Here is a 27547-nt window from a genome sequence, read left to right as displayed (position 1 = left end):
ACTTTATATGGGACGCCCCCACAGCATGGCTTGACAAGCGGTGCATTGGTGCACGCCTGGGATCCGAACCTGCGAACCCCGGGCCACCGAAGCAGAGCGCGTGCACTTAACCGCTGTGCCACCGGGCTGGCCCCTATTTTTGCAACTTTGTAGAGTTTAAAATTATTTCCAAACAAATAGTTTAAAAATATAAAAATAAATCTCTGGTCTATCCCTATTAACTAGTATTTCACACAATTTGTCATCTAAAAGAGTCATTTTATAATCTTGGTCTTGGAAAGTATCTTAGATATCACCTAGTTCACCCACCTACCAAAACACTAATCATTTCTATTCCATCTCTGATAGACTCTAACTAGATCTCCACATGATTTTGGTGGAAATTTGGTAATGCCTGAGGAGGGTCTGTCCCATGAAGCCATAGGTGGTTTCATATCAGGCAGTTTTAATCGTTCATAGCAGGCTGAATGGTAGTCCCGAAGACATCAGTCCTAATCTCTGGAAACTGTGAACGTTGCCTTATTTGGAAAAGAGTCTTTGCAGATGTGTTAGGAATTTTGTGATGGGGAGATTACCCTGGATTATCCCAGTGGGCCATAAATCCAATCACAAGTGTCCTTATAAAAGAGAGGCAGGAGCCGGCCTGGTGGCATAGCCGTTAAGTTTGCACACTCCACTTCGGCAGCCCAGGGTTTGCAGCTTCATATCCCGGGTGCGGATGGACACACGGCTTATCAAGCCACGCTGTGGCAGGCGTCCCACATATAAACTAGAGGAAGATGGGCACAGAGGTTAGCTCAGGGCTAATCTTCCTCACCAGAAAAAAAAAAGAGAAGCAGAGGGAAACTTGACACACACAGAATAGGAGGAGGCAATGTGACCACTAGAGGCAGACTAGAATGGTGCGGCCACAAGTCAGGGAATGCCAGCAGCCACTAGAAGCTGAAAAAAGCAAGGAAAGAATTCTCCTTTACAGCCTCTGGAGGGAGTATGCTTTGCTAACACCTTGATTTCAGCCCAGAAAATCTGATTTCAGATTTCCAACCTCCAGAACTGCAAGAGAACAGATTTCATTGCTATAAGTCACCAAGTTTGTGTAATCTGTTACAATAGCCATAGGACACTAATAATATACCCTCAGATCAAAACACAATTAAGTGTCTATTACTGGTCACTGAGGATGTTCAGAGATATTTTTTACATTGAGTTTAAGTGAGATTAATTTCAAGTTTAATTTTTCAAGTTTTAATTTCAATTTAAACCTGAAATTACCCAGCAATCTTCTCTTTGGATTAAATAAACTCAAAACAGCACCCTTTCTCATATTATGCCCTGTCAATATCTGAAAACACCCATCACATTTCTCCTTAATACTCTCTTCTCAAAGCTAATTTCCCCACTTGTTGCCATCATCCCTCATCCAAGAGATGGTTTCCAGGCCCTCACCATCACGGTTGCCTCCTTCTAGATACTTTCCCGTTGACTATCCCTTAAAATGCATTGTCATGAACTGAACAAAATACTCTGGATGTGGCCTAAGCAGAGAACAGTACTAAAGAGCTGTGCAGGCTCAGCTGCACAGCCTGAGACTGCATCCAGGTACACCACTGTTGTAAATGTGAGGTCAACAAACCCCCCAGGTCTTATCACACGAATTACTGCTACACCAGACCTTCTGTATCCTACAGGTGGATATTTCAATCTTTGAGCAGAACTTTTCATTTTTCACTGTTAAATTTTGTCTTTTGATGAGACAGAGGTCCAGCCTTCTTGATCTATTACACAGAGTATTCCTCTCATCTACAGATCTGATCAGCAGGCCTCCTCTGACTTCATCCAACTACCTGCTACAAAGAAAAGGGGAAAATCAAGAAAGTCCCCTAGGGTGAGCCAGTAGTCACCTCTCTGTAGGTACACTCATTCAGCAGACACAGAGCTATTACGTGAAGACAAAGTCAATTGTGTCATGGAACTCACAGTATAGTTACATTTAGTTCCTTAATGCCTGTGTATAAAATGCAAGGTTCTTCCTAAAATGTCGGTTATATTTTGTTGCTCTTGTCCTCAAAAACTTCCAACAACGTCCTTGGCTAACCAATCACATCTGCTTCTTAGCTGGCTTTACCATTTTCTATCCAAACTGATCTCCTTCCAACAAACCCTAGCTGTCCAGTACATCAGGCTCACTGTGTCCCCCCAGCTCCACTCCTCCTCTGTACCCAGCTTAAGTCAATTCCCTGCCCTGGCACAGTCCCTGACTACTCAGAGCCACCCCAAGTCTCCCAGATCTGATCTCATAAAACCCTTATTTTTTTTTTTTAAGATTTTATTTATTCCCCCCCAAAGCCCCAGTAGATAGTTGTATGTCATAGCTGCACATCTTTCTAGTTGCTGTATGTGGGACGCGGCCTCAGCATGGCCAGGGAAGCGGTGCATCGGTGCGCGCCCGGGATCCGAACCCAGGCTGCCAGCAGCGGAGTGCACGCACTTAACCGCTAAGCCGCGGGGCCGGCCCTCATAAAACCCTTATTGATCGCCACTCATTCTGGCACTTTATCCTCTGCTGCCCTGCATAACTGTTTAATGGTTTTATACACGTGTATTTAATATCTCCAACAAAACAGCACCCTGCATGAAAACAGAGTACTTCCTAAATTGTATTTCAAATACAGCCCTGATTACACTAAAAGTTCAATAGAGCCCATTGAAAGTAAACATAGCTTTATTCCGGACTTTTTTTTATTGATGAGGAATTTATCACCAAGAAATCATTATTCTTCATGATGAGAAAACATTCATAATTTCTCAATACCAAACTACTATTCATTTTCATGGAACCATTTCACACTCTTCCATGTATCTCTTACTATCTTGAAATTGTCAAGGTTACCAAAACATCTATTTTTTCACATTTATAAAAACCTGATTTGCTTCCAAATTCTACACTTTGGGCCTTTAACCAGACATGTCCCCCAAAAGCTTTCAATCCTCCTCTACTACCTACACTGTTTTCTCTTATACCACAACAGAAATAACTCAAATGTCAAGTAGTATTTGTAAAGAAATCAGACCAATGTCCAAAAGTCAAGCTTGGCTTCCTCCCTTTAGCTTTAATCACTCAACTATAAATTCATCCTTAAGAATTCAGTATACTAGAGAGAGCAAAAGATCTGGGGTCAGGCAGACTGGGGTGTAATTTTCACTTCCTCCTTAGACTGTTGGCCAACCAACAGAAGATTACATAATCTCTCTTCGCCTTATTTTCCACACAAGTCCTGAGAATTACTAGCTTTACGACCTTGAGAAATTACGGAACTTCTCTGTGCATCAGTTTCACCATCTGTAACACAGGGATAATAATCGTCAGGACCTGTCTATAAGGACTGTTATTAGAATTAAATACATTAAGATGTGTAAGAGCCAGAACTTGACACGTGGTTACCTCTCAAATAATATTAGCAGCTACTATTATTATTAATATTGTAAAGTGTGGTTCAATAAAAGATAGCTACTATCATGTTCTAAACAATATTAGAATATTGTTGGTTTTATCAAATGGAACTCATGGTTAATTACAATATTTATCCATTTATCTATGACATGGTTTCTCAAAGAGTGGCCCCAGTTCAACAGCATCAGCATTTCGGTAGAAACACAAATTCCTGGAACTTAGAAATGGAAATTTTCAGGCCCCACCCCAGATCTAGTGAATCAGAAGCTCTTGGGTGGGGCCCAGCAATCTATTTTAACAAGCCCTCCAAGTGAGCCTGAGGTAGCTCAAGTTTAAGAACCACTCATATAAGCCTAAAGTCTTTAAAAAATATATCTTATTTGCAGACTTTGCAAATGGAAACACTGCATTATACTTTCAGAAGAGGTATTCTTCATTAGCCGTTTGTAAAGTCAATGCTTCAAAAATTCTCCTTTCTCATCTGTGCGCACAGATGTCAGATTACTCAATAAGTACGCAATGGTCAAGAACACAAACAAATAGAGCTTTTTTCCTACTCCCTAAAAGTTATCACTGTGTTCTCAGTTTGGGGGTTTACATTTCCTTCCAGCCACCAAATCAGAAAATAAAGAACAGTGTGATTGATTCAGTGGAACCATGAAGTCGTTGACTTTACAACGTGAGCAAAGGGTATCTATGCCCTGAGTAAATTAAGCTTTCCAAAGACATGATGGAACAGAGATAAAAATCTGATAGTCAGTTGGGTGCCTCCCATGTGGTAACCAAGCAGATTACTAACAGACAGGGTGTGGTTCAATACTGAAATCCAGGGCCTCTTCCTCTCCAAATGCATTTACATATCAATAAATTAAAATTTAGACCCAATATCTTACTACACAATGTTAAGGAATAAATTTATAGTATAGCTAACAAGTGCTGAAGAACATATCTCCATGATAAATTGCCAGTTAGATGGATCCAAGGTAAGGAAAGCACATTATATGGACTTCTTCAGGCTCGAATCTTCTCCTAAAAATCATTCATCCCTTTAAATTGCTCCTCTTCAATACAGTGTGGGAGATCAAAATTGACCACCCTAAAATATGTCTTGTAATTTACCTTGATTATTTTTTCTGATAGACATTTGACCTCTCCCAAACTGCCTTAAGAATTTAACATAGAAGACCTTTTCCAGGAAGGAGCCACTACCATATGATGGCTGTAATGTAATGTAAAATAGATGTTACAATAGGAAAGGCACCACCAAGCCCATCCTATCAAAGATTCTGTCTCTCCCAGGCCACATTCTCTAGGTGGTCCTGCAAAGGGTTGTCAGACAAACATTTACATTTATAAGGGAAATCTCCATTTGTAAAGGTATCTCCTTTTCTATACTGGGAAGAGGGGGGATGACTTCATCTCTAACAACTTACCCACGTGGAAGGTGAGGCCTTAAATCTGCATAATAACATTACTCTTGTTTACTGTGCTTTTCTGGTAATCTCCCATAACTGACTCCCCCCATCCCCAACATCCTCCTTTGTCTTTAGCTGAAGACAGTATTTAAGATGAGAACCTCCACCATTTTGTTGAGAAACTCAGTTTCCCTGGTTTCTCCCATGTATATATGTTATTAAACTTGGTATTATTTTCTCCTGCTAACCTGTCTTTTAATTATTTGGCCAGCCATAAGAACCTTAAGGGAAAGAGCAGAAGGGAATTCGCCCTCTTCCCTAACAACAGCCTCTCAATCATGGCTCAAGCTCTAATTCTGGGTCCAAGTAAACAATTAAAAAGGAATTTTCTAATCTTTGATAGCTGTTAAGTGCTTCAGAAAATAAAGGGCTTCCTTTTTTCTCTTGTTCCCCCCCAGCAGCAAGCAAGGCAAAAGCTAAATCATCAGTACTTAAATCCTAGGTGCCATTTCTTACACTACTGCCTTATAAATTTCTAGACAGCAAGACAGAACTGCATGTGATCAGTAACAACAAAAACTAAGCAGTAATATAAGACTCTCTAGCTTACAAAGTGCCATATGGACACATGGACATAAATAAACACTGTAAATAATAAAAGAATGTCATCAATTTTATATTTTAGAACCATTCTCTGGGTGAAATTTAGCTAACAAGTCACAGGTATTTTTTTTTTTTAATAAAATTTTTTTTTAATTTTATTTATTTATTTTTCCCCCCAAAGCCCCAGCAGATAGTTGTAGGTCATAGTTGCACATCCTTCTAGTTGCTATATGTGGGACGCGGCCTCAGCATGGCTGGAGAAGCGGTGCGTCGGTGCGCGCCCAGGAATGAACCCGGGCCGCCAGCAGTGGAGCGTGCGCACTTAACCGCTGAGCCACCGGGCCAGCCCATCACGGGTATTTTTGATAAGAACCAGCTCATGTATTAGTACTATAATTAAAAGTATGCTAAAGAATAATACACAAAGTTACTGACACCAATCATTTACCTACAAACCATAATTTGCAAGGTTGACAATCCAGTCTGCTCAGTGTGTGAAGAGACTTGTAGAGGCAGCAGACTTGAATATGTTAACTGGACTTTATTGTTAAAAGTACTCTGAAGGACGATGAATGAAAAAGAAGACATTCTTGCCAGAACAGTTTAAGGACAGGCTTAGTCATACAAGTGAAATACCAGAACCCTAAAATTGAAATACATTTGGAAAAAAGCCAGAGACGCCTGCTCACCAACAAATATAAGTTTTAATTAAGCAATCTGTTTACTTTAAACAAATGTAATTTTGGCTCCGATGAATATAAAATAACACTATATTGATTTTTTCTGGAGAAAAAGCTATATTAAAAAATTCTAACCAAATATTTTAAGGAAAAAATGTTTACACATATGGATGTAATAGTAACTTAAGCAATCATTTAAAAGCTCCACGATGTTTAACTTTTCTCAATCATATAAACTTTTAAAAATCGAACATGCCAGAATCACCCCCTAGGCACTGGGTATATGCTATTTTACAGCTGCATAAATCATAACTTCCTAAATCACAGGGAGTAATTAGTGAATAGTTGGAACTATAAGGGAGGGAAAAGTAAACACAACCTCATAGCCAAGGGGCACCTGCTGGCAGATCTGCAACATATCACAGTGCACAAAGAAATCAAACACTGGACACAGCCTCTCCTTCTAACTCATGTTCTCGTTTCATGACTTCCAGTGCAGTTCCACCAGGAAGTAGCCGCAGCGAGTTTCCTCTTCTGTTCACTGAGGGAAGCGAACCAGAAGGATTTGCAAGAAGCCCTTCAAGTGTGAATCTAAATGAAATTACAACTGAGGACCAAAAATTACCAACCTCTCAGAAGTATGATGAGTCTTCACTGACTCCCTTTCTGTGAGGAGAGTGTGTGGGAGGAGAAAAAAAGAGGAGTGAAAAAGGCCTTTGGGCCCCAAGATCAACCCATAAACAACTGGGGAAAGGTGTGTAAGGAGGGGGGAAGGTAGAGCAAACAGGGTTACCTCAAGTTAGTGATTCTTCAGTGTCCCAGCAGGGTGCTAAGGCAAGGAGGCAACAGGCCAATCTATTTCCTCAAGACATTCTGAATGTGAAACCCCAGCCTTCTCTAAAATGAGCAAACCAAAAGGGAAAGTACTCGAGGTAACAAAAGGGATTTGGATAAGAGAGGTAGAAGGGCTCCAAAGGTAGTTTACACAACATCCCAAGTATCAAGCTTTATGCTTAGATGGATTATCTCATTTAAATCCTCACACGAATCTATCATTGTCACCACTTTACAGACGAGAGCATAAGAAGGTTAGGGTCAAACACATAATAATAAATTGCAAAGCCTGGACACAACTCTGTCTGCCCGACCTCTTGCTGCCTACCATCTTTGGCTTACATGTCACAGACTGACAACCTTGTAGGAAACATTCTTCTTTCAGACAATTTTTTCTAAGTTAGCAGAATATACTATTTATAAAATAAAAAATCCAGTGAAGAAAGGTCTGTTCTTGGACTAACCTCTCAATCACCTCATTGCCCCAAGGAGCAGAACTACCAAGAATGGTTCTCTTTGCAGCCATAACTGAAGTGAAGAGAACAGGGTAAAATAATTGCATAATATTAAACTAAAATAAACAAATAAAATAATAATTTAGAAACGGTAGAGCCGGCCCCGTGGCTTAGCGGTTGGGTGCGAGCGCTCCGCTACTGGCGACCCAGGTTCGGATCCTGGGCGTGCACCAACACACCGCTTCTCCGGCCATGCTGAGGCCGCGTCCCACATACAGCAACTAGAAGGATGTGCAACTATGACATACAACTATCTACTGGGGCTTTGGGGAAAAAAAAAAGGAGGAGGATTGGCAATAGATGTTAGCTCAGAGCCGGTCTTCCTCAGCAAAAAGAGGAGGATTAGCATGGATGTTAGCTTAGGGATGATCTTCCTCACAAAAAAAAAAAAAAGAAAGGGCAAAATTTTTAAGAATTATTTCAAAAGATGGGGAACACATCCCTAGCCTCAGTCAGCACTCCACGGAAGCCAAGCCAAGGGCAAGTGCAGAGTCTCCAGCCCCTGGGCCCCTTAGGGCCGTCCCAACGCACAACCCGGGGGCCACAAGGGAGCACCCTTAGTGCACAGGCAGCATTCCTCCCACCTCCTCCTCCCTTTAACCTCCTTCCTTTAACTCGCTCCTTCTTCTCTCTTTTCTCCTCTAACTCCTCCTCTGCCCCCTTCCTTCTCCACTGTTTAAGGACTACCTGTGACTACAGTTAAAACGGACAATACAGAGAATACACATAGAATTATTCAAATTTTATCTATATGATTTAATTCCCACTTTTTTTCTCTCCTTGTTCATCAATTACTCTTTGATTTTACTGACTGATTTTTCATGGTCACCCTTTCCCTTAACATTTATATAACATGATCCATTTTATTAAAAACTCTTCAAATAACATACTTTTCATTAATTGAAGAGGAATATGGTAAGGCAAGAGAGATACGGATCTGCTTCTCTCCTTTCCCTGTTTCTCTCTGAATATGGTCAATATTTCAAGTAAAGAACATAAGAAAATCAATACAGAAGAAATATTTCTTTCTAATACTATGATTTTTTTAACCCAAAATTCTTATATTTCCCACTAATTGTATTATGACAAAAGAACCATCTACAACAAAAGTGTCCAATATTCCTTTTAGAGACAAAATGAGGCTGACTAAATGGCACAACATGCCTTTTTCATCACTTGGGTCAAACATGGAAAACATCACAGAAAGGCTGAATTTTCTCTGGTTAACTAATAACAAACAGAAACGTTAACAGCTTGGTACCCCAAAATGTTTTGAGATATTTAATTATGTTTCTTCACGTGAGGTTAATGCTGTAACATCTAGACATAAAAGAATGAAAGATTTAAAAAACTATGTTCTCACATATTTGAGTTTTGTGTCAGAAATTCAGTGTACAACTCTTAGGATTATAAAGAAAGGCTGCTTTGAGCTGACACGGGAACAAAACAGAACAAGCATGTAAGGGGCTGACAGCGGGAGTTAGTCAAGACCTTACTGTGCAGCTCTCCCCTCCCTAAAGTGACTCCTCATTTAGTAAAAGCTAATTTTAAATTCTGACCTATAACAGACTTCCAGAAAAAAATTAGCTAATTTGATTACAACCCTAATCAGTTGGACTGGCACCTATGTATTGGCTGTTGTGCAAAAATGTTTATTTTCCTAATTCTTACTGTGGTGAAGCAGAGTAAATTCAGCTTTAAATCTTTGAGATTTGCCATTTTATCAAAAAAAGAGGTCACATATTCCAGATAAATCAGAATTTGAACCCTTGCTGTTAGACTCGGAAGGCTGTGTGTGTGTAACCACTAAATTAAACCACCTTGGAGGATTGTTAGAAGGATTAAATGATGTAGTGTATGCCACGTATATGACATACAGTGAGAATAGTTTCACCAGGCACTGTGATGGGCCCTAGGAATGAATAATACAGCCTTTGTCGTCAAACAGCTCAACTAGTGTTTTGACATTTTTAGCAAAGGCAGCCTCCTTATACTCAATCACCCAATTTATGAACCACTCATAAGATGAATGGCCCAGTCCAACATGCCTGGCACACAGTAGGCCCCCCAAAGATATCTGTTTAGTGCCAGTGCTATAGTTCCCATGGGGTCATCCTCATTTATGCTTCTACTTCTCTCCAGTGCCCCCTGCCAGCAGTTGTGACTTGATTACCAACCTGGAACCAGAGCAGCTGCACTCCAGAAGACATGGGGCAACCCTCAGTGCTCCCCAACATGTCCACCCCCAGACAGCCACAGATGCAAAGATCGCCAGGCCAGCAGCCATCAAACGGGCACTTCTTCATCAGAACCCTTGTTTCACTTGGATTCACCTCAGAAATGGGAAAATCTTGCCAGAGCCTTCAGCTCCAAAGTTCCACAGCCCACCCCTCACCTCAGCCCGTCTCAGCCTCAGCCTGCAGAAAAGAGTCCCCCTCACACTACGTGCAGGGTACATGCAGGATGGGACAACAGCTTGGAAGAGGGTAGGTGAACTGCTGGTGTCCTTTATTAGAATTCACAATATATTTCCTCACAGAAGCATCATAAAGCAGAGGGTCTCAACCTTTTATTTCTTGCCAACACACCAGAGGATTCAGCTCCCAGCAGTAACAGATGCTCCCTACAGAAGTGATTCTTAACTGGGGAGTGGGTGACATGCCCCCCCCTGAAGGACACATCAGAATACGGGAAAAGGATTTTGTCAATGGGTGGTGAGAGAGAGGGGACTAAAATGCCTCTTGGGTAAGTCTGATATACTCCCTGAAATAAGAATCACTTTTATAGAGGGCTATTACATGCTGTTACATTATTGATACCACTGCAATGCTACATGATGGTTTAAACAGGATTTTTAGGACAGCTTAAGAATATGACCACATTTAAAATAATGTTTCTATGTGACAAAACTCTTTCCAAGTCCCAAACAACATCACCTATTTCCAATTTAGGGCTGTCCATAAAAGGTGCAAAATGTGACTAATAGTTCATTGTGAAATCCTAAGGGTTCTTTAGCTGAGATTTATGGAAGGGCTTCAGTGGGATCCAATAACTCCATGAAATTGTATGCAAATTTTGTATCCACGTGTATTTTTCTGGAGAGCTTATGTCAGATTCTCAAGTGACCCATGGCACACAGATAAATACTGATTTAAGACCCAGCTCTATTAACTAACCGCTTTGTAGATAGAGAAACCGGACATAAGCACCAATCCGTGGGTCATACTAACCACAAGAAGTGAAATGAGTCTAGACTTCTGTCTCTACAGCCCATCTTCACTCTCATCTAACCCTCTGCCATCCACATAAATCTGATGCCGGAACTTAGTTTGAATCTTGAGAGAAAAAAAATCTTACTGAGAATTGAAGCTTTTCCACGCCCTAAAATATAAATATTTACATATTTCTTAAACTGCCAAGATTTTTTAGAGTCCCATAATAATAGGTTTTGCTAATGTCACAGAATACACTGTAATCACTGGGTACTTATCTTCCCACCTCCATCATTACCCACAGGCCACACACCAAATAATTACAGATGCTTAAAATGCATGTGAAATGCTCTAGAATTCAAACTTTCAAGTTGATACTGAAAAGCTGTGCTTCAGAGCTACAGAATCAATTATTGCACAATAAATTACACAAAACAATTCCAAGATATAAAAGAAATATAAATTCACCTTCATGAGATGCTGATTTATCCATTTTGTAAATGTTTTCTTTTGAACTTTGTCCCGTTCATCTGGAAGGGGAAAAAAAGATATAAAATAAGGTCGGTAAAATCAATGAATAGGAGAGTATACTTATTATTATGCATATAAAACAAACATAAGGTATTCAACAGATACTGTTTAGTGCATTTGAATTTTCTTGTTAACTCTCGGCAACTTTAGGCTATCTGTAAGAAAGTGTTAAAGAGCTCTCCGTCAGACTGGTCTCTTCCCGGTGCTGTATTCACCAACATTACTCCCTTAAACAGATGCCCTCTGCACGTTCTCTCGCATCATCTCCCATATCACCACTTCTACCACCAGCATGTTGTCTAACCTAAACTTTACAAGCTTCAGGGGAGCCCTTGCACACTTCCCACAGCACTTGACCACATTTTACATCCCATTTGGTCTTCACAACCATCAGAGAGAGGGTAGGTAGTTTCATTCCCCTTTTATAGGAGATGAAACTAAGACTTAGAGACGTTAGAACACTTGTCCATGATTATTCAGCAAATAGTTTAAAGTTGTGAGGAAAGGCAGGACTTACATTCAGGCCCTTTGGCTTGAAGCAGACTCTGGTTTAATTACTAACCATGCAGCTTCTCTCCTAGATTCCCCATTTTGAACTGTCTGGCAAAAAAGAAATGTCCCAACTAGGATCCTTGCTATAGAGAGTGATGCTGCCCGAGTTACTACAGACACAGTGCAGAGACGGGTGAGGGAAGGCTTCTTACGATTTAAGGAGAAAGAATACTGGAATATTCTAGTTCATCGAGTTATTATTTCAAAGGAGAATCATAATCTTCCAACGTCTAGAGCTAACCTTCAAAGCTACAATACTTTCTTCCTTCCTGCTTCTAGGCCACAATTTCCTACTTTCTTGCCTCCTTCCTCCCTCCTCTCTGCATCTGGGGATAGCTCTTTCTTTTTCATTGGTGTTCTTTCCTCTCCCATCACAATTCTCCATCCTTTCCCTGGGGGTAAGACATGTCTCACTCTCTTCATCTCTCTTCTTCCTCATTCTTTATCCCTGAACTCTCTTAAACTATTTTAATGGAACTAAAGTTTCTTAGACAATGCCGTCCTATTTATTACAAGTATTTATGCAATTTACAATAATTTAAATATGAAAATAAATCAACTGGGAAAAATATCTATGAGACAAAGGTTACCAATAACAATATAAACAAAGAGAAAGAAAAAGATGAACTTCTTAATATGTAACTGTGCAAAAGCAGACAGGTAGTCCATTGAAAAAAAATTAATGCTAATGGCTAACATATTGGACAGTACAGATATAGAACATTCCCATAATCACAGAAATTTCTATTGGACAGGACCACTCTAGCACAAAGTTCTACCAGACAGCACTGCTCCAGAACAATTTGCCAATAAATATCAAAAGCCTTAAAAATATATTACACTCTTTCACAGCAAGTCTACTTCTAAAATTTATTCTAAAGCTACAATCATGGTTGTGCACAAAATGTATCTATGAGAATATAAATCAGAGTATTTACAATAGCAAAACAAAACTTTTGGAAAAAACATAAATGTTCAAAGATAAGGAAACAGTTAAATAAATTTTAATAAAGCAATCCAATGGGTTTGGATTCGATTCTTTGCCAAGCTACTCAACGATGGCATATTACTTAGAGTTCTCATACACTTTAATGCCAACATGAAAGGGCAGGGGCGGGGACCATGTAACCTAGTTTGTATTTCATAAGCATTTCTTCTCCAAAGTACCTCCTTGAAATCCTTTCCATTTCCTATCATCGTCTGGGAAAAACAAAAAGGCACATAAACATAGCCTCCCATTTGATCTGTCCATAACAAATTCCTTTCAGTGCCCCCAACTTCTAGTCTACTTCCTGACTTAACATTGGTATCAAAAAACTGGAGAAAAGGTTGCAGAGAGCAGACCTAGAAAACAGAGGCTTGCTAAATCTGAATATAAATGCTCAGAATTTATGCTAAAATTGTTAAATTTGCCTGAGTCCCAATATAAAATCCCCAGGCACTTTGCTTATAACTACTCTGCCAAGAACATTAATAATTGTTAACCAACATTATCATCCACAAAATATTTATTAATTCCTCTGTTGGCCCTTTTGGGGCATCATCTACACCTCACTCATATTTGTCCACCCCACAGAAAATGCTATAACGCCTTTATGCACTCAATAAATAAATGTCATGATGTCAATTAATTATGTTTCAAAAAGGACAATCCAACTCAGAATAACAATGTCTAATTACTTATATACTTACATACAGTGGTATACACCACCATACATCTTAAAGCAATATGTGGTGTCTTACACGTCTTTCAGCCTTGCTATTCCTAAAGAGTTCAGAATGAACCTAAATTACTAATTAGTACGTAAGGCAAGAATAAACAAAGAGACGCAGTCTACTAGTCCTCCTGACTGATAAAATGCAGATTCTACACTTCCCCCCTTTACTCAGTCATTCACTCCAGCATCGATCAGGTCCTCTGATGAGCCCAGTGCCATGGTGGTACTGGTACCACCAGGCTGGACAGAAAGAGCACCGGCCCTTGCTGTCTGGAGCCCACCATCTAGAGAGGGCACCTGACATGACGGTACTGTGATAAGCATGCCAACAGAACAAAGCATGTGGCACCTACCATGTAAGCACGCAGCACAAATGAGAGAAGACCAACCCTGAGCATGGCAGTTGGGTGAGGCTTGAAGGAAAGGAAGCAGAATAGCAAGACAAAAGTCAGCCATGGGCAGACTTCTCCATCAAATAGAAACCCTGATTTAATCATTTCAGATTGAAAGATTGAAAGAGCATAGTTAGAACCCAAGCGTTGTGATTCCTTCTAGAGTTGCTTCCACTACTCAAGATACTGTCACCTTTCAAATGGAAGTGCTGAACACACCTCAGTCACAAACAGGGTGCTGGGGAATCTGGCCCTGCTGAGTGATGTGAACTTTGGACCAGTGAACGCAAACAATGGAACCTCTGCGCCAAAGTCTAGTACTCATATCACACTTTCAGCAGTGCTTTCCTAAGCCTCCAACAACAAGAAAACAGAACGGGGAAACAAAAAGAAAAGACTACTTCCTAGGCAATACCCATATTATTCTGTCCAATTAATAACCTAGGACCCTAATGTTAAATCGTCAAGAAAAACATTGCAATGTATTATTAATTAAAAATCCTCATAATGCAAGAATAGACAGCTTCCACACTGAGTTACAAAATATGAGATTAAGTCATTCCTGTAACTATCCCCCCAAATTTTATTAATTTCTTGAATCATCACACAGTAATATGAACTGTAACAAATTTACTCTGTCCCATTAAACTTAACATATTACGCGTATTGTATCAACTCCTCTCTTCTTGGTACATGATGGTTAATAAAATCTAGTTCTTATTTTCTAAAGTAAAAAAAAACTAGTCCTATATTTGAAGGAACATAAAGAAGTAGAATACATGTTCTAAAGACCAATCCCTCCTGGTTAATTTCTTACCCATGCGGTATATCAAGAAAGCTGATTTAATCGAATAACTCACCTCCAAGTACAGATGAGAGATTCACTTACATAATACAACCATAAAAGGTTACTTTGATCACTGAGGTTTTATTGCGGTAGCTGATGCTAGATGCTCAAAAGCACGGCTGAAAATGTAAATGCGTGCTCAATATTTGGCAGGTAATACTGAGGTACTATCTAGGGATTATGATCTACAACTAAAGTATAGGAGTAACATACAAAAAATAAAGTTAACTAAATAAGAGACATAATTCGTAAATTCTGATACTGTTTTCTCACAGTAACAACCTGAATCTTTTCTTTTACACCATCATGAACCCAGATGACTCCCATCAAGTACACCAGGGAAGTTCTTTGACACTAGAAGGCTCCCACAATGCTCCAATAATGAGAAAATAGTTACTGTGGCCTTTAAGGGTCTCAACTTTCTTCAGGAAAGCAACTCACAATCAGGGAATAATTTTAGTCTGGGGAGACTGTGATTTTACCACTTTCCATACACATTATTTCAGAAGGGAGTTATTTCAAAAGGGACTTTTCCGGATTACACCATCTAATTTTCCAATTACAAGTCTTATAATGGTTCTTTATTTCATTTCAGTGAGGGATGTCTAACACTGAGATTTATATTTAGGGCAATGTTGCTATGATAACAAAAAGGGAAAATCATTCCTGAGATTTTAACCAATTCTCTTGGTTTTACAGACTACCCAGTTATTTTTCCTGAATGAAGTTTCATAACATTCCTCTGTTGGAAAGTTATTTCATTTACAGATAAGTTTTAAATGAAAAAACATACTTACGATCACCTTATAAAGTACAACATGGCTGAAAACACATCATGACAAAGAATGCAAAGAATAATAGAATTTGGAAACAAAAAAATTAAGTGTGGGGGCCGGCCCGGTGGCGCAAGCGGTTAAGTGCGTGCGCTCCGCTGCGGCGGCCCGGGGTTCGTCAGCTCGGATCCCGGGCGGGCACTGACACACTGCTTGGCAAGCCATGCTGTGGTGGCGTCCCATATAAAGTGGAGGAGGATAGGCACGGATGTTAGCCCAAGGCCAGTCTTCCTCAGCAAAAAGAGAGGAGGATTGGCAGATGTTAGCTCAGGGCTGATCTACTGACCAAAACAAAAAAAATTAAGTGTGAAAAAGAGCACTGATTATTACAACCTACACTGACTGGTTTTCAGTAAAATCCAATCAAAGCTAAACCCACTTAGTATCACACACATAATAAATACTGAGATCATTTAAACACCTATCCTATGCACAGCAACATGGGGGAAGGTTCCCTCCAGGGAGCCTCAGGCGTTGTTGTGCAAACCTGTGCAGATTTCTGAAAGGTGCCCCACAGTCTGCTCAACCCCCACCCAGCAAACCTGCACAGGTAGAGCGACCTTCCGTTCTCAGTTCTGAAAACATGGAAGTGACATTGTAGGGGATCCTACTAACCCATACAGCACATCAGCCCCACGAGCTTTGCGTTCCAGTCTTGATCATTTTTCTCGAGCTGCCCCATCGTTCTGCGGGAAATCTGTCCAATGGTTCCTTAAACTCTTTCCGTACAAACTCTGTGTGTCGGAGTCCTGTTCACTTTCTATGTAGCAAGGAAAACACTAACTAGACACTCCCACTTCCGAGCTGAAAACTAGTCAACTCCCCCTTTTAAACAAACATTAACAAAGCCAGCCTCCTCCACTAGTTTGTAGGAGACAATACAACTGTTACTAAAAAGGAACCAAATTATTTACGTCTCTTTTTAATCTTTAAGCTTCATACGAAGTCACTTAAAAAGAAAGTTTTGATTCTCTTTTTTGCCATGGGGCAAGCCAATAGGATGTTAGATTTCACCACTGAACTAGCTCATCACATTCTCTCCTCTAACACCCCAGGCAGGATTCCCCTGCAATTAAAAACAACACCCAGCCTAACTTGTTCAACTCACCCCTGATAAGTGTGCTGCGAAGGTGATTTGGAAAGCTCAACTTTACAGGCTGGACACGTATCCTTCAAGGGCAATACCACCACCAAGGATCTCCTTATACATACTTCACATACATTTTCACTCGAATCTCCCAACAATTCTTTGAGTTGGATGGTATGTCCTCATCTTAAACGATGTAAAAACCAAGGTTTCAAGAAATTAAGAAACTAGTCTAAAATTCCACAGCCTAAGGGCCATCTTAAATCTCATTCCAAAACCCACTTCTTTTCTTTGTCATCAAACAATAGGACCCCTAATCTAATATTGCAGGAAAAACAAGGAGTCTCCAATTTATGAGAACTTCACTTCTGAGCACGAAGAAATGAAAAAAATGTCAAGAAATGAGAACCCTTGTTCTAAAGAAGCAACAGATCGAGTATCTTCAACACTCCCTTGTTTGTCTGAAACATTAGACAAATAGAGCTGCCTGAAGAGAAACTGTACAACAGTAACTCCAAAACAACAAAAAAAGACCACTACTTACTTTCAGCAATAGGGAACCAGCAAATTCCATCACGCCAAGGAAAAAGACACTGCTGGATTAATAATTGCCAATATGCTTTGAAACATCCATATACAATTTCTAACTCCATTCTAAATACATTATAAATGAAAAAGCTGTACCAACTTCCGCAGAGAAATTTAAAGTTTCTGCTTAGTATCCTTCAATTCCTTTCTCTCCCTTTCTAATTGTCTTTTAGAGCCCCTGCCTCCTCTACAGAAGTGCCTGAGCCTACCTATTTCACTGAAAGATTATATAGCAAACACTTTGGGAGCACACAGTAAATATGTGCCAGGTATTATTCTCAGCTACACACATCGAACACACATATACTGCATATTAACCTCTCAACAGCCCTGAAAGATTATGCCCATTTACAGAAGAAACTGAGGCCCTAGAGGTTAAACAACTTGCCCAGGATCACACAGCTACTAAGAGCACAGAGTGGGGTGAGGATGTAGTTTGCAAAAGCCTAGTCAATATTGTAATTTCATACTTGGAAAACAAAATGCTAACTTTTAAAAATTAAGTTAAACAGCAAAAAGTAAAGAGTGAGGCTGGGCCAAATCTTCAGTGGTGGGGATACACAAAAGATGGAATTCACCTTCTGCAGGTCAGTGATTCTAAAGAGTGGAACAAAGGTCATCAAAGGGCTTTACTAAGAGGCCATAACAGAATTTAGGGCAAGGATGAGATGTCTGTGTTTATTAATAAGGACCAGGTGTGAATTTTAAAAGACAATTGGGAAACACTTTGCAAAAGGCTTTATCAAAAAAAGAAAGCAAGAAAATATAAAGTGGTGGAGTTGTGTGGAAAAAACAAGGGTGGAAGGGAAGACAGGGAACTGGTCAGTTTCCCCACCACGGCCAGAAACAGCTCTGTAGTACAATGCAGTAAAAACAGCAAGGGAAAAGCTATGAGATTGCTGTCAGTATAGAAGAAGAAGTGGCCGGAAGAAACAGCTGGGATTAGTGCCAAGACCAGCTCCTGAAACTGAGGGACAATGAATAGTTGGAGACCAGGGAGCTGGGAGAGAGAGGATCAGACCTGGTGCACACCACCCCTCCCCATGTCGAGTCCCACCTGGCCACCTGTGAGCTAGCAGCCCTCACCCAATCATCACCCAGGGGCTCTGCCCCTCATCCTAGTGACACCTCCCTTGCCCTCACCCACAGTAGCCTCAGCCAACACCACTCGTGACTAGAGGTTGTAGGTGAAAGGTTCAATGCTTCACGGCTTAAACAGAATTCTTTCTCTTCTATCAGAATTGACAGCATAAAAAGGTTCCAAGGTTGTCCCTTTCTTATTACTGTCTTTATCAATTTAAATTCCCAATGTTGATGATTTTCTTAGCTTTTGGTTTTTTATCACTATTATTTGTTAGAATTTGAATCTAAATAAAATTGACATCGATTTCTGTAGCAGTCTTTCCTTGACCAGAGCATAATCAATCCACAGCTTCTGTGCATGTATTCTAAGCATGGCTAAAAACTACATTTTAAAAGGAGTTATTAGCATATCTAAACTATAATCTTCATAAAGAAGCTCTTCACGCTTTCAAAAACCCTTAATCCTTCTGCCAAGGAAATGAAGACAGGACAGCTTAAAAAGGAGATATTTCAAGATAGGCATGGAACTGACAGTGCATTTCAAACATAAAGCTATTACAGTAAAATCTTCAGATTTATACCACTTGGCAGTACATGAAGAAATTACACAATATTAGAAATGAGACTGAGAAATTTTTAAAAACAAAACCATTAGAAGAAAATATAGAAAACTCTGTTTTAAAAATAGTTGGGTAGGTAGAGTGTTCAAAACAAGTTACAAAACCTAAAAGAAACTGGACATATAAAGGCTGACAAATTTGACAGAGCACTGATGTAACAGCAGACAATATAAATGAAGTTAAAATTAAAAAATGACTCACTGAAAGAAAATATCTGCTACATACATAATACACACCAAGAATAACTAAAATAGATTAATAACTCCTATTAATCAGCTCCTCCCCAATTACAAATGATGTGAGCATACAATTCACAGAAGAAGGAATGCAAATGGCCAATAAAGATACGGGGAAATGCTCCATCACCCTCCTAATCAGGAAATGCAAATGAAGCAAATGATTTCATACTAGCATAAATTTGTAAGAATGATGATTACTAATGCAAAGAAACAGATAATCCCAAACATTGGTGGATGTGTACAATGGCAGAAACGTTTTTGAGGGCAATTTGGCAGTATCTATTAGAAATTCAAATGCATATAACATTCTGAAGCAATTCTACCTATAGGGAATACTAAAGAAATACTTGCATGTATGTGATTAGGATGTTTACTGTAGCAAAATATTTGAACCATTTAAATGTCAGTCAGTAGGAGACGAGATGAATGAATTATACTTCACCCATCCTATAGAATATTAATAAGGGAAAATCTGCACAGAGTAACATGAAAAAGATCCCAAGATAGACAGTTAAGCAAAAAAAATGCAAAATAATAAATATATATAAAAGATGCGCATCAGATTGAGAAAGAGCAGTTTCAACAGAGGAGAGTGAAAGCTGGAAGGAAAGGGGATTGGTGTGATATATTTCATATTTCATTCTGCATACTTCTAGATCGAGTGTTGGAATCTTTTACAAGGAAGGTGCATTTGTGTATTACCATTAATAGTAACTATGAGAAAAAAGTTTCAAATTCTTTTATTCATCTATGTTTTCAATACTTTGGTAGACTCTACAGAGGACACAGGAAAAAGGACTAAGACACAGGCCAGAGTACCCCCCTGAAGAGAGCTCAACACTTCAGGTGTGGTTAGGTTTGCTGTTGGGCTGCTGGCTACAGAAGAGAAGGGAGAGTGCAGGGGATGGGGGAGGAGGAAGGGGAGGAGGAAGAGGAGGAGCCAGAGGTTGGGAGAAGAGGCGGAGGCACCACTGGTGACACCTTTTCAGAGGATGGTGGCCCAGGCTGGGATACAAAATGATGAGGCTGTACAAAGTCTCTGAAAGGAAATCAAAACTGAGAATATATTCCGAAATCACCCTGCTTGGAGGGCATCCTTGTTGGAAGTTTAACTGCCACAGAATAAATGCAGTATGGTTTTGCCCTCATTTGTCAGGAATCCAGAAACAGGACAAAGATAGAATGTGCTAAGTAAGCTGAGGCATAAATGATGTAGAACAATAGATGCCATAAATCTCTCCCCACAAATGCTTTTTTGTGTCCTCCTCGCCTGCTGCCACCAACCCCTGGCCTCCCCCCGCCCCAATCAACTATCAGATCCCGTGCTTTCCTGTCAGCGCAGAGGCTGTGGATCAACAGTATCGTGGCTGGGAACAAAGAGGTACCGGGTTCTGCACTGAAGAAGAACTGACCACTATCTGTTCTCACGACTGGCCAAGAATTGGAATATAAAACCCCTAGAATCTGCTTTTAATCTCCTCTCTCCTACCTGAGCATCCTAAAAACATATGAACATAAAGAACGGCCAAGAATTGGAATATAAAACGCCTAGAACCTGCTTTTAATCTACTTTCTCCTACCTGAGCATCCTAAAAACATATACACATAAAGAACGTCCAATTACAGTTATACTGCTAGAACATTGAAGTATCGTATATGATCTAACTGCTGCCTTTCTGAGTCACTGTTAAGGACAGAAAGTTTCTGCAATTCTACACTAACTTAAAGAAATTAGAGGTCTTTTAGGGTTTTCTATCTTAGCCTTTCTTTCCAGATTCGGAGATCTGGTTAAGAATATATCCCAAAGTGCACAGATATTATATAAATTGATGAACATAAATTAAATAAATATCATTTCCATGTTATTTAAAGATAAATCTATTGTGTTTATGAATACCATAGGTAATTTGAGGTTTTAAAGTCTTTAGTTTTAAAAACTTTTACAATTATAAGTACTATATATAAGGAAAACAGAACTGTTTGCTTTAAAATACAAATTAATCCAAGATATCCTCAAAAATTATTGAAGTAGGACCTTCAGTAGCTCAGATAAAAATATAAACCACAATTACAGTGAATGCATAGAGTTTCTCAGATTTATTTGAAATTTTATGACTTGCCGCTTTCTGAAAGGATCAGATCTCCTCTTACGTTTACGCTGTTTCCTGTCCCAACCAATACCCTATTTAGATGATACACGCCTACATAAGTTCAGTAAGTAATTAGGTGCCGTTAGACCTTAACACACAAAAGGAATTCCCCTCTTTGTAGTTCACTATCTACGTGCTCCACTCGGTGGGCTATGGGAGAGAGCTGTGGTGGGGATGGAGAACTGATTTAGGAGTCAGTATGAGGATAAAGGACCTACATAAACTTGAGTCCAAATCCTGGCATCAACACTGCTAGCAATTTCAGCTTAGGAAAATGATTTAACTTCTTTGACACTCAAGATTCCTTATCTGTGAAACAGAGTCACCATCTTCAGATACCTTCCTAGATACCGACCACACAGTAGTATCATAAGCAATAAATAAGATGATATAGTACAAATATGATATATTCGGCCCTCAACAAACACTACTGGCTTCCTAGTCACTTCAATTAGCAAACAGGTATTGAGCACCTACAAAGAACCTCAAAGTCACTATGCCACGCACTACAGAATTTCACATCATCTCATGAGAGTCCCACCAGGACTATATTTATGTATCACAGTCCTCATTTTACTGAATAAAAATCAATAAATAAATTTCAAAGAACTTAATCTAGCCCAAGGTTTCTCTAAGCAAGGAAGCATCAGAGCTGGGATGTGACCCAGATTTTCCTTCTATTATACAGGAACCAGGCACGAGGTGACTCAAACCCATACACTCTCCAAAATCAAGGAACCTAGGAAGGGGCAGAAGATAAATAGTGCTTTCACGTCTTACCGTACCAATTCCAGAAAAAGAAAAATCAAAATAAAACGTCCTCGGCTACTGAGGAAATGATCCCTTCACTAAATAAACTGCATAAAATTCCTCTATATTGTAAATTAGAGAAAGGTATAGAGAAATTCTTCATTCTGCTAAGGTGATAGAGTAAATCAATACAGGGTCAAAAATAAGAACCCAGGAGTTCTCACCTCTCTCTAGTACCAGACTCTGTAGGTTACTGCACAATGGAATGTTCTTTTTCTGTTTACCTTGAATGTTAATCAGAGTCTTTCTGGATAAGCAGTAACTGGTACCATGAATCTGTCACTGTGGCCCAAGGAACAAAACCAAATACACCGTAATACATGGTCTAATATTCATCTAACAAATTTCATTCTTCATGAAACAGAGTGACCTAGAATTCTTTTTTTTTTCAATTGAGGTATAATTGACATCTAGAATTCTTAGTAACTCCTTTCATACAGCTGTGGTCTCTTTTATTCTGATCAATGGTTTAAGAGGTTTTTTTCAGATTGTGAGGCCGCACTTCTCAAGTCAATGGAAATTATAGGGTGAGTCACACGCACAACACTTTTCACGCCTATAAGACAAGAGGCCAGTCACAGAGTGAGTTAGCAGCAGGGACAAAGGGTGGGGAACACCGAAGACGACTGCTCGCACCACTGGGGAAAAATTTCAGCCTGGGCTTGTTTCATAATGAGATTACCTCCCACCCAAAGTTTTTTATTTAAATGTAGTTTACAGCTTGAGGGGCAACTGCTTCAATTACAGGATCCCCACGCATGCCCCAGTGGGCTTCAGAGGCCACACACCAGGTAACCCAAACCCATCCCAGAGGGGCTCTGCCACCGCCGCACCCCTGCCCCAGCTGCACGCAGGAGCTCTGATGAGCCAGGAAAGGCACTAGTAAGCGTCTGGGGTGCCAGAAGCCTTCTCCCTGAGGCTTATTTCCTCTTGGGGGCAAAGATCTTCAAACCTGTTTTAGCCAGGGACGCATTCTCCCAACCACAGCTTACCCAGAACATAAAAGGTAAAACAGATGGAGATCAGAGAGCTCGGACTGCAGTCAGAGGAGAAAAGAGCTTCTCCCTAAGTGACCCTCTGGAGACTATCACCTTGGGTTGATCATTTCCACACCTCAACTTTCTAGAGAACTCTTGCCTTGTCCAACTAGCTGTTTTTTCTAGAAAACCAATGGCAAGTTTTGAAGAAGTGGATACTCAGATATCCTTCCAGGTATTTTAAAAATACTCTATGCACCTTTGTTGTCTACTATTAGAACAGTGGTCTCAAACTTCCAAATTTCATGGCCCCTTCTACCTATCTTCATAAGAAAGTTACATGTCATATACTAGCCCCTAAAAAAAAATGGAGAAAATATATATAAGAAAAGAATAGTCAATGCATTTTTTCTGTTTCCATACTTTGATTAATGAGTAGATGAATTATATAATGAAAATCAGGGCTAGCAGAGTGAAGAAGAGAAACTGAACAACAACATGCAAATAACAGATGCATATAAGGAAGTTTTGCTAATAGCTTATTCTGTATGGTAAGAATAGGCACCCTGAGAAAGTGTTGATGGGAGACTCCACTGGAATAATCTTTGGGGAATTTAGCAATACTGATAAAGAAGTTTTTAAGGTGTTCATAATATGCATGTGTGCTGACATAGTAAGTACAGTGCTTGACATGTATATGGTAATTATCATGTACCAGGCCCTGAACTAAGGATTTTATATCTTCACAGTGGATGCCTGTAATCATTCTTAATTTACAGATGAGGAAACCGAGGCACTGAGAAGTTAAGTGATTCGTTCAAGGTCAGAAAATTGATAAGTGGAGAATCTGGGATTCAAACCAAGGCAGTTGGCCCCACAATCCACACTCTTAACCCTGCTGCTCCACTGCCTCTGGAATAGAGTCTATGGAAAATCCAAACATCAGACTACGACTTATATAAGAAAATACTCATTTCAGCATTAAATGCAATTCTCGTCTGACAATAAAACTCAATATTTATAAAAGTATTATTAATGACTACCAAATAATAGAAAAATGTTAAATAATCTAAATATCCAAAGATAGAAAAATGATTAAGTCAGTTATGATGCAGCCACAAAAATGATTCGCTATGCATTCATTAAATACTGAAGAGTTTCAGTGACATGAAAAATGCCTATTATAATATCAACATTTTCTTCCAATTTTTCTTCAGGGAAAATATATATTATTTTTTACAATTGGAAGGGCAGGTTGCACAGCAGGGATTCTTGTGAGATTTTTGTTTCAGAACCTCTTGATTTGTAGAATACTTTTTAAAAAAATGTCTTATACCTTACCTTCCTGGCTGCTACGTGTCATCTTGAACATGTGAGGCTAACACTGAAATACCAGACTCAGGCAGCCATTTACAATGCTGAGAATTTTTCCCAAGAGACAAGCCACTGAGAGAACAGGGCACCACCATGTGGCCCATTAGCTATAAACCAACCTGGCATTCAGCAACCTCTGCCTGGCTACTGAAATGAAATTTGCAAAGTAAAATTTATTTCAATAAGGAAGTACTTTCAGGGCCCCACAGGCCAGAGGTGTGACTCAGGCATTTGCTCCAGCCCAAACCTAGTCCAAAAGAAAAACGAGGGGATGGTGTAGAGAAATGAGGTCAATTTAAACTTCAGACATCACCTGACATCTAGTACTAAAAAACTCAAAGCAAATCACTAAAAACATACAAACTCAGTCTCCATTTTTTTGTATACAAATCTCTATGACTAACTAAATTAATAACGGCTTGAATTGCATCTCCCATGAAACAAAGATTTACATGTTCCTAAAGATCATATTAAACATCTTACTGGGGCCACCACTATTTCCAAACCCACATTTTTTTCCCCCAGAAGGTAGCATTCCATTCATTCAACAAGCATCTCTGGAGAACCCACCACGTGCCAGGCGAGAGCTCAGCATGGGAATACAAAATGGAATGAGTCACACAGCTGCCTCAGTCCAGTGGGAAGGGACTTGGAAGCCAGAAGTTGCAAAACTGCGTGATAAGGGCTATGACAGAACTATGCAAAAGGAGCTTAGCCTGACTGAATTTTTTTATTTTTTATCTCAAGGTTTAACTAACAAAATAACACAATACTAAGTGTTCAGTTCAAAGAGTTTTGACAACTGTTTGCATCCTACACCCAGCACCCAAAACAAGACATACAACACTTCCACCCCCTTGTGTGTCTTTGCAGTCCGTCCCACACCCCTCCCACGGGCAATCCAATTTCTATCACTATAGATTAGTTTTGCTTGTTCTAAAATTTCACATAAATAGAATCTGCGTCGAGCTTTTTCCACTCAGCATAAGATTTTTTAGACTCATCCATGTGGCTGCGTGTATCAGTGATTTGTTGCTGTGATTACTCAGGTACTTCACACTGTACGCATGTACCAGTCTGATTACTCATCCGCCTGCTGATGGATGTTGGGCACTTTCCAATACATAGCAATTTGTGCTACTATGAATAAGGCTGAGTTTAATCAGTTTTGTTTCATTTCTTTGATTTGTATTTGTGTGTGTTTTTAGTGTAGGGGCAGGGAAGGTGGAGAGTACACGGTAGGAATGAATAGGGTGTGCAAAGAAAGTAGACACGGGAGAAGGCAAAGTCACGAGAACATTACAGGTGACCAGGCATGGATGAAGCATGGGACGCATATAGAACAATCAAGGGTGGTGAGGCCAGAATAAAAGGCCTAAAAAGATATGTCAGGCTAAGGAGCTGGGACTCTATCAGAAAGGCAACAGAGAACAGTGAACAGAACTTTCAAATAGCGGCACAGAAGCATTTTCCTTACAGCCTCAGTGAGGCAGCTTAGAGCCAGCAACTCTGAAGGAAGAAAGACTCACCTCAAACTCCCACTCTGCCATTAACTCAAGGGCTGCAGCAAGTTAGTAAAACTCCCTAAGATTTATTTTCTTCATCTGTAAAGTGGAGAAAATACTAGCCATTTCAAAGACGTGTAGACAGGCAGAAAAGAAATAGTGGATGTTATGCAGCTAAAAGAACACTTAGCGTAAAATGGTAGCTCCTCTTAATGTTGTTGGATGGATTTAAACGCACTCATCACAAACATTTCCTGGAATCTAAGTAATGGCAACATTAGAAGCATCCTTGATGGCGTCTGCTAATCTACATTACTTCAGTAACCGCAGACTTACCAATGGGACCTCTAGAAACCCATTTTGGAATTAAGTTAACCCATTTTCTCTGGAGAAGATGTTTAGGAAGACAGGAAAAGAGTAAGCACAAGTTAACAAAATGAGGTTTGGAGGGAGGAACAGGACATGTCTCATGGCTACACATTAAACTAGACACTTGCTCACTGATTACTGCTACCCTAAAAACCAAGTCTGATTATCCACTTACAGGAAAGCCAGTTAAATGCCCAGAGATCCAAAATGCAGCCTAGGGCAAAGAACACAGTACTGCTTCTTCCAACAGAACTTTTTGTTTACATGAACCACTTCAGAAATCTGCTCAATACTACTGAGAATGAAATTTTTAATTATAAAAGAAGTAAGACTTGCCGTTTCTTTTAGCAACAGGAATGAGAAAGAAACTAAAGTATTACACAGTGATATATGCCACTTCAAGTGACCTCTGGAGGAAGCACAATAACTTTTACGAGTGAAACTTTTTAAAGGAAATTAATACAACAGAAGAAATATAAAGTTTATTTGCAGATGCTGATCTTTTAAAAGGTGTGAGCAAAATACACTGACCTTTACAGTGAAGGTAAATTTTTGTCTGACTTTGTATAATTTTTTTTTTTAATTCTATTTCTGCAGATAGGGCCTGCATGACTCATTCGTTTTAGATTCTGTGCTCTTAACTGAGAGAGTCAGACTAGCATGTCATCTACCACAGGGCCTTAAGAGTGAATGTGCTCAATGATTCTGAATATGGACCATCTCCTTTATCGCTAGTTTTGCTCTCCTGGAAGTTTCATGAATATTTATTAACTAAATATAAATGAAATCTGAGATGGTTTAATTACAGCAACTGAAGATACAGCCCTTAAGAAGATCCAAGAGCTATCTATGTAAACATGGCCGCCAAAATCAAAATGTCACATATATTAGATGTTGGATTCAAACAAACCAACTGTAAAAAATATCTTTGAGCCATGAATATGTGAGTGTGATAAAAAGAAATGACTTCATACTTCCAAGATAAATTTCTAAAATTTAAAAATATTTTCTAACAGTCAAAACTACATATGGATAAAGTATTTAAATTAAAACATATGTTCTCTATTTCATAAGTCCTGACTAATTTCAGCTAGTTACAAGTTATTCAGAGGTTAGGTACTTTTCAAAACCAGAAGGGGCTCAGGTAGGAAGTAGGATTATA

At 39.5% G+C, this 27547-nt stretch overlaps 1 protein-coding gene across 17 annotated transcripts in view; it reads right to left on the bottom strand.

The window, feature by feature from the left end:
• Positions 1–27547, bottom strand: part of DST (dystonin) — a 441352-nt gene that overhangs the window by 245662 nt on the left and 168143 nt on the right. For 16 of the 17 annotated variants that reach the window (XM_058554117.1, XM_058554118.1, XM_058554104.1 and 13 more), the window contains one exon: positions 11179–11240. In XM_058554117.1, the coding sequence (XP_058410100.1) occupies positions 11179–11240 (62 nt within the window). Of the gene's footprint in view, positions 1–11178; positions 11241–16198; positions 16344–27547 lie in introns of those variants that run through there. The other variant, XM_058554110.1, reaches the window with a different exon arrangement.

The sequence above is a fragment of the Diceros bicornis genome, chromosome 14, assembly GCF_020826845.1.
Source record: "Diceros bicornis minor isolate mBicDic1 chromosome 14, mDicBic1.mat.cur, whole genome shotgun sequence".
Classification (NCBI taxonomy): Eukaryota; Metazoa; Chordata; class Mammalia; order Perissodactyla; family Rhinocerotidae; genus Diceros; species Diceros bicornis.
This window is presented reverse-complemented; position numbering and strand designations above follow the sequence as displayed.